Genomic DNA, 12,438 nt, shown 5'->3' with positions numbered 1-12,438 from the left:
ACAAGATGAGCTGGAGGCGCACGTTACTCGTGAACAAACAGAATACACTTCCAATCATGTGAAGCTACAGAAGGCCGGCAGCAGAGCTCAGGGTGGGAGTAGTCACTTTGATTTCTGTTGTCACATTCAGCATTCTTTCTCCCAGCATGCATTGCAAGCGAAGCTCTTCTGTGCGCAGCTGAAACAGCAAAAAATTCCATCAGCAGCTACAGTATTCTTAACATCAGTTTAATATGCACTATCAGTTATTTCCCCCCCTATCAACAGTGACTCAAAGTGTGCAGAGTGTGTTTACAGCTCATTATAATGAACCCATGGAGATTTAAGACCAAAATAATGTAGCCATTGTTTAGATTTCTGGATTCCCTATTCGGTCTCAGTGGTCTCATTAAACTTGTTTCCAGTGCCAACGAGCAGCTGTTTCTGGGGGGAAAAAGATCTGATGAACCTGCTTCACACTTTTTGCTTTTTGCTGATGAACAAATCTATTTCTCAGGAGTTTGTTGAAAAAAAAACAGCACTAAAAAGAATGAAAAGCAAAAGGACGGGCAATAATGGACTTGAATCTGTGAAGAAGGTAGAACATTGACACCATCTGAATCATAGTGTTATTGTAATGGAGCTGCTGAATGTGTAAGTTAATACCATAATAATTTTACAAGCATAGCCTCTGCTCAATTCCATCTCCATAGGTCTGTTCTTGGACTCTTAACACTGTAGCTTTGCCTCATTCACAGTTCAGAATAAGCCCTACTTATTGTATGTACTGAGCCTTGGTGCAGCCTCACCTCTAGCTTTCTTCTGATAGGTTGCTCCTTATGAAGTGAGGGTGTATTTGATAGCCAGTCCCACCTGTACCTGAAATGAAAAAGTTCCAACTGTGACTTCATACATACTTTTCCTTCCAGAGCCTCTCAGAAAACGTCCTGCTCTGGTAGTAATGATGTAAGTCTGTTGCCAGTTAAACCCTGACAGTTTGACTGTTAAGCCTGTTCACATGCGACCGTAGGAAGTGTTGATACCATTATGAATGGTCACTGGGTTCAGGAAGGTCATTAGGTACGTGATGTGTGGTGACTCATATATTGGTTGTCAGGTCAATTCCAGGGTGTCGTGGGGAAGTTGAACACGGGATTGAGTGTGTGTGAGTGATGAGCAGTCTCTGGCCTCTCAGGCATCATCTAGTTTGTGTTCAGAACCAGAGAGGAATTTGAACACTTCAGCAACTGAAATAGGAGAACATCTAAAGTAACAAACTGTAAACGGCACCTTTACCTGCAGTTTGACGTGTCCTCGACCAAATCAGTGAAAGCTAACTCTCCTTCCCATGCTGCTTTTGATTTAATCACTAAACGGTTTGGTGAGCTTGCCTTCTATGCAATTTGGCTGATTTTCATTGTGGTCCTGTTACATAGCACTCTCATTTACCACAGGTGAGGGTAACAGCCAGCACGTGAGTACATACCCACAGCCATCAAAGCCCTGAATAGACAGGCTCCTGGGTATTTATGACCTCTTGCAGCTTTTTTGTGCCCTCTAGATCTCTTAGATCAAAAGATCTTTTACTTTTAGCCAGACCAAGGGTAGGCTGGTTCACAGAGGCGAATGAGCGTTTGGGGTTGTAGCCCCTAAACCAGGGGTCAGCAACCTTTAACACCCAAAGAGCCACTTGGACCCGGTTTCCACACAAAAGAAAACACTGGGAGCCGCAAATACTTTTTGACATCTAAAATGAAGATAACACTGTATATATATATTTTTTTTTACCTTTATGCTTTGTGTGAACAACTAAAGTAAGTAAGTAAAGTTTATTTATTAAGCGCTTTTAACAGACAGGCATTCACAAAGCGCTGTAAACAATTCAATCAATAGACATTATACACAATGTAAAAGATCAAATGTAAATAATCTAAAGAATATAAAATACGTAGATCAACAAAAGGCTTGTTTGAACAGAAAAGTTTTTAACTGCTTTTTAAAAGAATCCACAGAGCAACTAAGGTGTGCTGCTTATGAAATCCATGAAGTGCTTCAGAGAAAATTACATTTTATTTATGTAATTAACACATTTTGGACTCTTAAAGAAATATAACAAAAGGAAAGACACCCAGCTGAACTAAAATGATCCATGTAGCAAACAAAAACTGTTGTGAGCCGCCACCTTTATATCACCTTTGGGCTTTTGGAGCCTTGACCTGACTTTTAAAAAATAATTGGAAAAAAAGCACTATGCTGCTAAAAAAAATTGATATTTGCAAAATTCTGCCTAAATATGTATTTTAAATGGTTAATGTGTGTGGCGGGGCGTGGTCTGCAGTGCCGCTGCATAGGAGTCGGACGCACCTGAGCGGCACCTGCAATCACACCTTGCCGCCTTAAAGTCTGTGCTCTCTCTGCTGTTGTGTTGTCGGGCTGTGAGCTGAAAAGCTACAGCCGGCTGTATGCGTACAGCAACCCTGTGTGAAAAGTGGTCAATAAAGAAATGTTGAAAAGCAGCGGGTCTGCCGTGGTATGTTTACAATGGAACTTCTGCTCCTGAACCTCTGCGCACAGCGTCTGCAAATCGGGGCTGTACGAAGTGACTTTCATCTTTACGCAGGACTCTAAGCTGTCATCTGTGAGGCGTGAGCGGTGTTTGTTTTTAACATAGTTCACGGTGGAGAATAGCTGCTGACATAATGTGGATCCGAAGATCCATAATTGGCCTACCTGGAGTTGAAAATCTCGATAAATGCACGGCGTTTCGGTGGGTACACCGGCTTCCGCGAGTGTGCCGCTTATTTTGAGCAATGAAAAATAAGAAAATATAATTTTATTTTTATATTTCAATATCACAATAATCTTCCAGTTTAGAACTACAAGTTAAAAAAAGAACTAAACACAAATAAAATACACTTCAGCTAAATACTTCTAATTTATTTTTCCAAACCACCCGGTGCCGCAGTATAAGGACAAAATGGTATATAAACCAAATGTAAACCTGTCAAAGACTTTATTACAAAGCCTTTCTATATTGCCAAATGGAGATCTTATCGTTAACTGTTTCTTGAACTTTTGTTCCCTAAACTGTGGCATAACTACACATCAGACAGCCTCCTACTGTTAGTCTTTTCAAACCTAATCTAAAAACACATTTGTATTCACTGTCTTTTAATACAGTATGAGAGTTATTCGGTACTAGTTATTTTGTAATTCTGTACAGCAGGTCAACGTTGCTGTTATAATCAAATGTGCCATATAAATTTTAAAAATGAGCCGAACAAAACAGTGAGCTCAGGTGACTGATGTCAGTCTGCCGACACTCTCAGTGCCTAAAAACACAAGTTTACCCACACGTTTTTAGTGAGTGTGTTTTCACAGTGACTATAAACACGATTAGTACAGCAGCACTCTGGTTGATGGAGCATTATGCACAGTGAATTCAGTCCTACGCGTCTTTGTTGCTTCTGCCTTTTAGCCAAGGGCACCAGTGCATTCCTTATCCACCCCCGTCTTCTTTGTTTGTTCTTCCTCTGGTTACACTATTATATAACCACTAATCTTATGTAATGAAATTGAACTGCAGCGAATGATGACATAAGTTCTTTAAAGCATTTCAGACCATTTTAAGATTCTGAAAACATGATAATATGCCGTGCCATCTGCTGTGTTTCACTGAGCTTAAATGTGTCTGTTTCATAGTTTCCTGCCTAAAGAACATTGAAAGTTACAGTATGAATTAAACTCGGCGAGGTACAGTGACTTTGCTGTTGTTGATCAGATCTCAGCCATCTGGGAGTGATTACCCAGAGAGGAAGCAGCTGTGAAATCACAAAAACAAGCTTCTGTCTACAGATAATGCTCACCAGGAAATGCCTCCTATATGGCATTCTTAGAGGGACACAGCGCAAGGTCAGATCTTTGTCACATGTCTCTAGATTCATGAGGATATCATTAAAGTGCAAATTCAGCCTCAAACACATCAGCACTGTTGGCAGTGGCGAAGTAGCTCACAATCCCGGCTTATTCAGTAGAAAGACTGCCAGATTAATGGATACATATTCAGTTATGTAAGGATTTTCACCCATTGGATTCAGTAAAAAAAGAATCACATTCTGTGGGTGTGTATGTGTGTGTGGTTCCTCATTGATTGATATTTTTTTTTACATTTACTAATAAATCTAAATGCCATTTTAACTAATCTAAAAGCAAGAAAAGTACTGGAAACAGTCAGCATTGAGCACGGTGTAACAGATGGTATTAAATCTTATCTGTTCAAACTTAAGTTCCATTTCAAACTGTTAATTGCATTCTTACATCATATTTAAAAATTGCTGAAATGTTTCAAAAATCCACCATGCATAATAGTGCACCCACAAGATGTCAGATTAGCAGGGCTTCAGTCCTTCTGTCCTTAAAGGTCAAAATCCACACACATACACACCTGTCCAGCATTCGGTTACACATTAGTTAAGACATTGCATGACTAGACCACACAGGTTCTGGAGAGAGTGCACCTGGATTATTGCTGTTGTTGGCCTTTGTCTGCTACTCGCGGCTAAAAATCTTTAGCAAAATCAGCTAGCTGAGAGAAGCTGAAGATAAGATGCTGACTCAAGATTGCATAAATAAACAATTCCAGCAATTAGAGAAGTTTTCAAAGAAAGTGTCTTGATGCATGCTCAATCATCCAGGTAAGTAAATCCCAAAAGGTTGATTCAGTTCATCTGGACTTAGCCTTTTCAATGGGAGAAACATTTCATCACTCTTCCAAGTGACAGAAACGACGATACCCATTGAAAATGCTACGTCCAGATGAACAGAATAAACCTTTTGGGCTTTACTTACCTGGTTTTATCTTTAAAATTCTAATACTCTGTAAAGTATTGCTAAATGCCTATACATAAATGGTAACTTTTATTTTGAAACTCATACAGTTACAGCATGTGATAATGGTGTCTAGTGCAAAAAGGACACACCAAAGGATACTGACAAATTCCTGTAATGGATTGTTGGACTATTTTAAAAATCTAACATTTCACAACCACCAACCAGTGGAGGCTTTTATTTTTGAGAATTCAACATGTTTTAAATAACATTGGTATTCCAAGAAGGAACCGGACACTTTGGTTATGAAATTTTAACATAAGTCATCCTGAAAACATCCGGTGTATAACTGTGGGCTTTTATTTTTAAAGTCTGACACACACTAAGACTTTCCTGTTAGTCACTATTAAGGCCTTTGCACTGTAAACTGTTCCATTCCATTCTAACCCAGTGCAGACAAAGCTCCACACTAAGCTAGAAGGACTTTGTTAGATTTGGTTGAGTAGTGTTATTTCTGAAAACAGCTGGCTGTGACCAATAGTTAACTGGTGTTGTACTTTAATGCACTACAAATTATTAATTTAACTGACTAGTATTTCTTATGCAGCATGGACAGTGACACGAGAGATAACGTTGATGCTGGGAATGGGAATCTTCTGTTTGGAGATTCCTGAAGGCTAAACACTACTAGAAAAAGCTGAATGCTTCAGTTCATTCATTCAAACCACTACATGGAGTGCTCTTCAAGTGTTTTTGCTTCAGGAATAAAATGAAACATTTTAGCACTGTCAGTGGTGGTTGGGAGTCACCAGCCCTCACTGGTCTGATCAAAAGACTGTACATATGATCTGAAAATGGTGTTTTGTTTTGTTTTTAAATTTGATATTTATTTATTTATATTTTCAGAATTCAAAGAGCGCCCAAGGCCTGGTGGGACTGAAGAATTTAGGAAACACTGTAAGTACAGCAGCCACATGCTATACATGTAATTACATCTGTTGTGAGACTAACATCTTGAGTGGTGTTGCTCTTGTTCTCAACTGATTTGCAATAGCTTTCCAAAAATCCAGTGAGTGTCACTGTAAGCACAGTGTGTTGCGATCTGTTCGGTCTGCCAGGCAACAAGCATAAGGACGACTCCTAAAATAAACTGTGCGCTGTGTTGTGTGCTTGTATAGAGTAACCTAATCAGAGAGCTCTGAACTATGGACCAGAGAGATCTCATTCCCTCCCTCTCTGACTGGTTTGTTCTTACCAAGCTGCACATGTGTCACATGAACACGTGACATGAGACAGTGCTGTGATACTTCTTTGTACCCAGGAGTTACACTGCTGTTTCTCTGCTTCTTTAAACATTCATCAAGGACAAATGACTTCACATTTACATTGAAAAATCCCTCTCTTACATAATATGTAGATTTAGCTTTTATTACATGACTGTACACCACCTTTTTTCAAAATGATGTGAACAGAGTTCTGGCTAAAACACTTGATTGCCTTTGTTCTATGAACTTGATGATGCTCAAGTCTGAGGAGTAAATCTGAGTTGCTTGGCTTTTCACTAAGACTTAGAACAGTTAAAGTAAAAACAAGTATTTGTAATTACAGTGAGGTTAGCAGATACCCAGCTATGATGTGCTCACCCGAGGAATTAGTGCACAAATCACATTCTGTAAAGTCCCAACTTTTTATTCTTACTCTTTGAGCACACCGAAGTCAAACAAGACAGCATATTCTTCAGTGAGCTTTGAGTGCCTATATGGAGATGTTATCTTTATACATGCTAGCTGTTTTTTCATCTAACTCTAGGCAAATAAGCACATCACTCAAAATGTTGAAGTATTCGTTCAAGCTGTTAAGCTACTGTTTTGTCATCTTTTAACACTGCAAATTGCGCTCAGAAATATATTTTGGTAACATATTGGAACAACATTAGAAATCACTGTTAGACATGATGCAGGGTGTCTGCACATCCTCAGAAAGGCCTAGAATGTCTTAATTGTGAATTATCTTTTATTAAAACACCTTTAAAAGTCTTCAGCCGTCTTAAGTTCAGTTTAGATCTTAGTTCATCTGGTTGAGCTGGTGACCAATATACCAACAGCCCATACACAGGCCTGCCACATTGCTTGTGTGTCATTCCCCCATGCTCCCTTTCTGCTTTCTTGTCTGTCCTGTATCTTATCTACTAAAGGATAAATGGCAAAAATAAATCTTTAGAAGAAGGGCAGCTCTCCTGTTGGTTTGTGGTCATGGGATGCTGCGGGTTTAACCCAAAGACTTTGTATGAAGGTTGGCCTTAGCCTCCAAAACATTCACCCCCTGTACAGCTGTTATGAAGTAGAAATGATCTGTCACAGCTAAATCCATTTCCTGTGCCATTTTCAATGCTGCAGAGTTGGACATTGTTACATTATAGTCTATGGGGATTGACTTACTGTTTGAGACCAGCATCTGTTGACCAATAAAACAACTGCAACTCTTAGCATGTGTCCATATTGGCTTAATTTTCAGCCATTTAGTAAGCAAGAAGTTGCTGCTTGATATAATAGCAAAGTTGAGTCCTGATGATTAAAGTTTACAGATGTTTCTGGAACAAACAACATTGCCTGTCAAAGGTAGGTAAAGGATTTTTGAAACTAGTGCTAATATTTGGTGATTTTAAAATGCCATATTCCAATATATATGCCAGTATTTCTTTTCCATTTAGACATTGCAAAAGGATTTCCCTAAATTTGTTATGTGTAGTTATTTATTTACTCGTGTACATTCTGCCCGACTGTGGTCAGATCAGCTGTTTGGTGTGAGTGTGGCGTTCCAAACAACATGCCAGCAGTAGCATATTGCTGGTTTCAGCCAATAATATCAGATAAATTGGTCAGGCTTTCAGGAGTTTGACATTTGGGTGAACAAGGTGGTTGTCTGTTTATATTAACAAATACATTCAGACAGTTTTTCAATTCAATTCAATTTTATTTATATAGCGCCAAATCACAACAAAAGTCGCCTCAAGGCGCTTCATAGATACAGAGAAAAACCCAACAATCATATGACCCCCTATGAGCAAGCACTTTGGCGACAGTGGGAAGGAAAAACTCCCTTTTAACAGGAAGAAACCTCTGGCAGAACCAGGCTCAGGGAGGGGCGGGGCCATCTGTTGGGGTAAGAGAAGGAAGAAAGAATGAAAGACATGCTGTGGAAGAGAGACAGAGGTTAATAACAGATATGATTCAATGCAGAGAGGTCTGTTAATACATAGTGAGTGAGAAAGGTGACTGGAAAGGAAAAACCAATGCATCATGGGAATCGCCGGCAGCCTACGTCTATTGCAGCATAACTAAGGGAGGATTCAGGGTCACAGTTTTTAATACAGTTTTTCCTTTATTATTTATTTATTTATTTAGGACAGTGCATGTTAATGAACATAAATGTAAAAAAAGAAATTACATGAATGTAAACATACCAGATTATAGCCAAGGGCTAATTTCCATCTGTTGTCCTTAAGCATAAAAATAGACATAATAATTCATAAAAATTCATCATTCATTCATAATAAAAACTCCATCACCAAACTTACACATACACACCATTCTGTTCCCAAATAAAACATTAAAACTATACAACTTATACATGATCACACACTTGATTTGTCCATAACCAGTTTTTAACCTTTCCCTTAAACAAATTGAATGTCGAGCATTCTCTTATGGGTTGAGGAAGACTGTTCCACAGATGGCCTCCCTTGACAGAAAGGACGTTCTGCCCAAATGCTGTCCGTCTGTGGGGTATAAACAAGTCTCCTCGGATTGTAGCTCGAGTGGTCCTGTCTGAGCTTTCTTTATGCCTAATGAACTGCTTTAGTGGTGGTGGAGCAAGGGAGTGTAAGACTTTATATATTAAACTCACTCTTTTAAGTTTCACTAAGTTATTGAAATTCAGTAATTTATGTTTTTTTAACACATGACAGTGGTGGTGGGAAGTCGGTTTTTTGTCAAGTAGTTTTAAACTTCTTTTATAAATGTTTTCAATAGTTTTAAGTGTTGTTGGACAAGCAAGTGACCAGGACGTCAAACAATAGTCCATATGAGAGATGATCATTGAGTAAAAATAAGTTTTTGCAACATTCATATCTAAAGTATTACGTATATGATTAAAATTTCGATTATTAAATTTAAGTACCTGGGACACTTTATTTATGTGACTCTTGAAGGATAATGTTGGGTCTAGAATGACCCCAAGATATTTAAATTCTGGAGCTAATTCAAGCTCTACTCCATCCAGGAATATGTTTGACTGCTTCAAGTTTAAGGGGCGTTTTGAAAAATACATACTGACAGTTTTTGAGGTGTTCAACATTAGGCATGAGTCCTCCAGCCAGCTATGTATTAATGCTAAAGCAGCTGTAAGATCTTTTGCCACCTGCTGGACACTATTTGCTTGCGTATATATAACTGCATCATCTGCATACATTTGAGTAAATATATTTGGACAGACTTCAGGTAAGTTATTGATAAAAAGAGAGAACAATAAGGGCCCAAGAACAGATCCTTGAGGAACCCCTGTATCACAGTCTAAATATGGAGATTTAACCCCATCCAACACCACACACTGTTTCCTGTGTGAGAGATATGAGGCAAACCACTGAAGAGCCTGACTGGAGATATTAAACCGAGTCAATCTGGATAACAATATCTGATGGTTTACAGAGTCGAAAGCCTTCCTCAGATCTAAAAATACAGCTCCAACACAGGGACTCTTGTCCAGCAAGCTCTTCAAGTTCTCCACTAACATACACAGGGCAGTATCTGTGGAGTGATGTGCCCGAAAGCCAAACTGCAATGGATGTAATGAGGGTTGGGTGTTTTCTAGGTGAGCAGTGAGGAGTTTAACCACCCACTTCTCAGCTATTTTAGATACGACCGAGAGTATGCTTATGGGGCGATAATTAGCCATGTCAGTCTTCACACCTGCTTTGAAAATTGGTGTAACTGCAGCAATTTTCCAATCTGTTGGAACAATGGAATGTTTGAAAGACATATTCAAAACATGAGTTGTTGGACGTACAAGAAAATCCATATGTTCCTTTAGGAAGTTTGTGTTAATACCATATACATCAAGTGCTTTTGATTGTTTTAAACCTGTAATTAGTTTAGCAACTTCATTATTTTGACCTTATTGTTTTTTTTGAACTGACAACAGTGTGTTTGTTGCTTTTGATGTCCATGTCAAGTTTGGTCTTAAATCTTATTAATTATGACTTGAATAGTAATACGTTTAACTTAACAGTATTAATTAAGTAAAAGCATAAACTGATTTGATTATAGCATCTGGAATCAAACCGTTTTCTCTGCTTTGTCCTGACAGTGTTTCATGAACAGTATCCTGCAGTGTCTTAGCAACACACAAAGCCTGCGAGACTACTGCCTGCACAACTCCCACCGCAGAGACCTTAACAACAACAGCCGCACCAACACAGCCCTCATGGAAGGTGAGAGACATGTCACACAGGCCCCTTAGAGTCCAAAACAAACTCTCCTCTCCTCACAGCGGTCCACCAGCAGCACACTCATTCCCCCCTACCCCCCGCATCTCTGGAAGATTTGCACATTTCACCTGAAAGCATGTTAGAAGAGGTAAAAACAAGAGTGGTTTTCTTGGTCTTTTAAGAGTTTGCATGAAAAAGAGTCCTACCTTCATTTCATTCCACTGTGACACAAGCATTTTACGTCCCAGCATGTGTGAATAACCTTAGCTGCTGCTGTGTTGGTAGAATTTGCCAAGCTGCTACAGACCATGTGGACATCATCCAGCAGTGAGGCTGTCAGCCCGTCCGAATTTAAAACACAGATCCAGAGATATGCTCCCAGATTTGTGGGATACAAGTAAGCTTTGTAATCATTTTATTTTTTATTTTCTGTTTTTTTGTGACCTGATTTTGATTTTCATAGCCCTAACTGTTTTGGTGTATCACAGCCAACAGGATGCTCAGGAGTTCCTGCGCTTCCTCCTGGACGGCCTGCACAACGAGGTCAACAGGGTCACTGTGAGGCCGAGAGGCACTGTGGAGGACTTCGACCACCTGCCGTGAGTAATCAGACCGACACACGTGTGCGTGTACCTGCACTGAGTCACACTAACACTGTTTTGTTTTGTTTTGAAAAGTGGACTTTGTTAGCTGGAGATGAGGATGTGTTTGGAAGTTTCACAGATGAACAGTACAACTGTTTATTGTATTTTATTAGAGTTTTTACTCATACGTAACCAGCCTGAATCACATTAGCTTAGTAATTCAAAAACATCAGGGCCAAATCTCTGAATAGGTTATGTGCAGCGTACAGTATGAATACAAGCCCCAAACCAAGACAGCACTAATCACTGAGGCCTCATCATTAAGCTTTAATTCAAGGCCATGTGCAATAGTTTCACCTCCCATGCTGATTTGTTTCCTCTCTGGGGGCCACAAGCACTTAATGCTCCAGTTTTTCATTGATATAATTAACAGTTATCTAACCACGGTTTGTTTAAGGGTCAGAGTTAATTCCAGCAACTTCCAGTATTGCCCTAAAAACACATCCTCTCTGCTGCACTGTTAAAACTGCAGGAAAATATCTGCACACAGCATGAAAAAGTGTTTCACAGGAGGAAGTGTTTCTGTAAAGCATCTTTTTAATCCCCTAAAATGGTTCTTGGACACCTTGGTAGTTAAGATAAATTAGGCCAGGTTCTCTTGTTGCTTTTTGTTATTTTTGAAACCCTTTTACAGTGTCACAACAGCTCAGTATGATTTCCCCCATCTTAGCCATCTTCCTAACTATCAGCTGCCTGCTGGGGGCTCAGGCACTACATATGTACATGAAGTGTAAGCCTTACACTTCATGTAAGGCTTACACTTTCTAACTTCTAACTCATACTCCCCCCTCAGAGATGAGGAGAAAGGGAAGAAGATGTGGAGTAAATACCTGGAGCGAGAGGACAGTAAGATAGTAGGTGAGTAAATGGGCTGCAGCTCAGTTTTATTTGTCACCAACGTGAAAATTCACCTTGCACAAACAAGACATAAACAGAACGTTGTTAAATGGAAATGAAAAGGAAGATAAACTTTCTCATCTGTTTCTTTGATGTACTCTTTGATCTGTGCTTCTCCAGACCTGTTTGTGGGACAGCTGAAGAGCTCGTTGACCTGCAGCCACTGTGGTTTCTGCTCCACTGTCTTCGACCCCTTCTGGGATCTCTCTCTGCCTATCGCCAAGGTTAGAGCACAGACTCACAGGTCCAGACAGGGACCTGTGTTTGTCCTTCTTACGTAACGCGTACCAGAAGGGCAGCAGACACAAATGTCAGCACAATCAGTGTATGAGTGTGGTTGTGTGTGTGTTTTATGATGATTTGCATTAAATATTGAAACACTTCCTGTGTCCACAGCTCCTAATATGAGCTTCTTCATTTCTTTCCTGTCTCTATTTGTTTTTGCTTCGTGTGTGTGAATGTAATGTGAATGCATCTGTGCTCAGAAGGGCTATGGTGAGGTGAGTCTGATGGACTGCATGCGACTCTTCACCAAAGAAGACGTCCTTGATGGGGATGAAAAGCCGGTAGGTGTTCACTGCTTGCACTGACAAAAAGAGCTTATGA

General features: G+C 39.7%; 1 protein-coding gene across 5 annotated transcripts in view; it reads left to right on the top strand.

Annotated features, from left to right (window-relative positions):
• LOC120729925 (ubiquitin carboxyl-terminal hydrolase 2-like) overlaps window positions 1-12,438 on the top strand; it is a 62,627-nt gene that overhangs the window by 43,384 nt on the left and 6,805 nt on the right. For all 5 annotated transcript variants that reach the window (XM_040025953.1, XM_040025927.1, XM_040025936.1 and 2 more), the window contains 7 exons: window positions 5,713-5,763; window positions 10,171-10,294; window positions 10,577-10,688; window positions 10,780-10,890; window positions 11,729-11,793; window positions 11,953-12,056; window positions 12,318-12,398. In XM_040025953.1, coding sequence (XP_039881887.1) covers window positions 5,713-5,763; window positions 10,171-10,294; window positions 10,577-10,688; window positions 10,780-10,890; window positions 11,729-11,793; window positions 11,953-12,056; window positions 12,318-12,398 — 648 coding nt within the window. The remainder of the gene's footprint in view (window positions 1-5,712; window positions 5,764-10,170; window positions 10,295-10,576; window positions 10,689-10,779; window positions 10,891-11,728; window positions 11,794-11,952; window positions 12,057-12,317; window positions 12,399-12,438) is intronic.

Source organism: Simochromis diagramma, unplaced genomic scaffold (genome assembly GCF_900408965.1).
Source record: "Simochromis diagramma unplaced genomic scaffold, fSimDia1.1 OVJJ01000348.1, whole genome shotgun sequence".
NCBI classification, from domain to species: domain Eukaryota; kingdom Metazoa; phylum Chordata; class Actinopteri; order Cichliformes; family Cichlidae; genus Simochromis; species Simochromis diagramma.
Note: the sequence above shows the minus strand (reverse complement) of the source record. Positions and strands in the feature narration are given on the sequence as shown.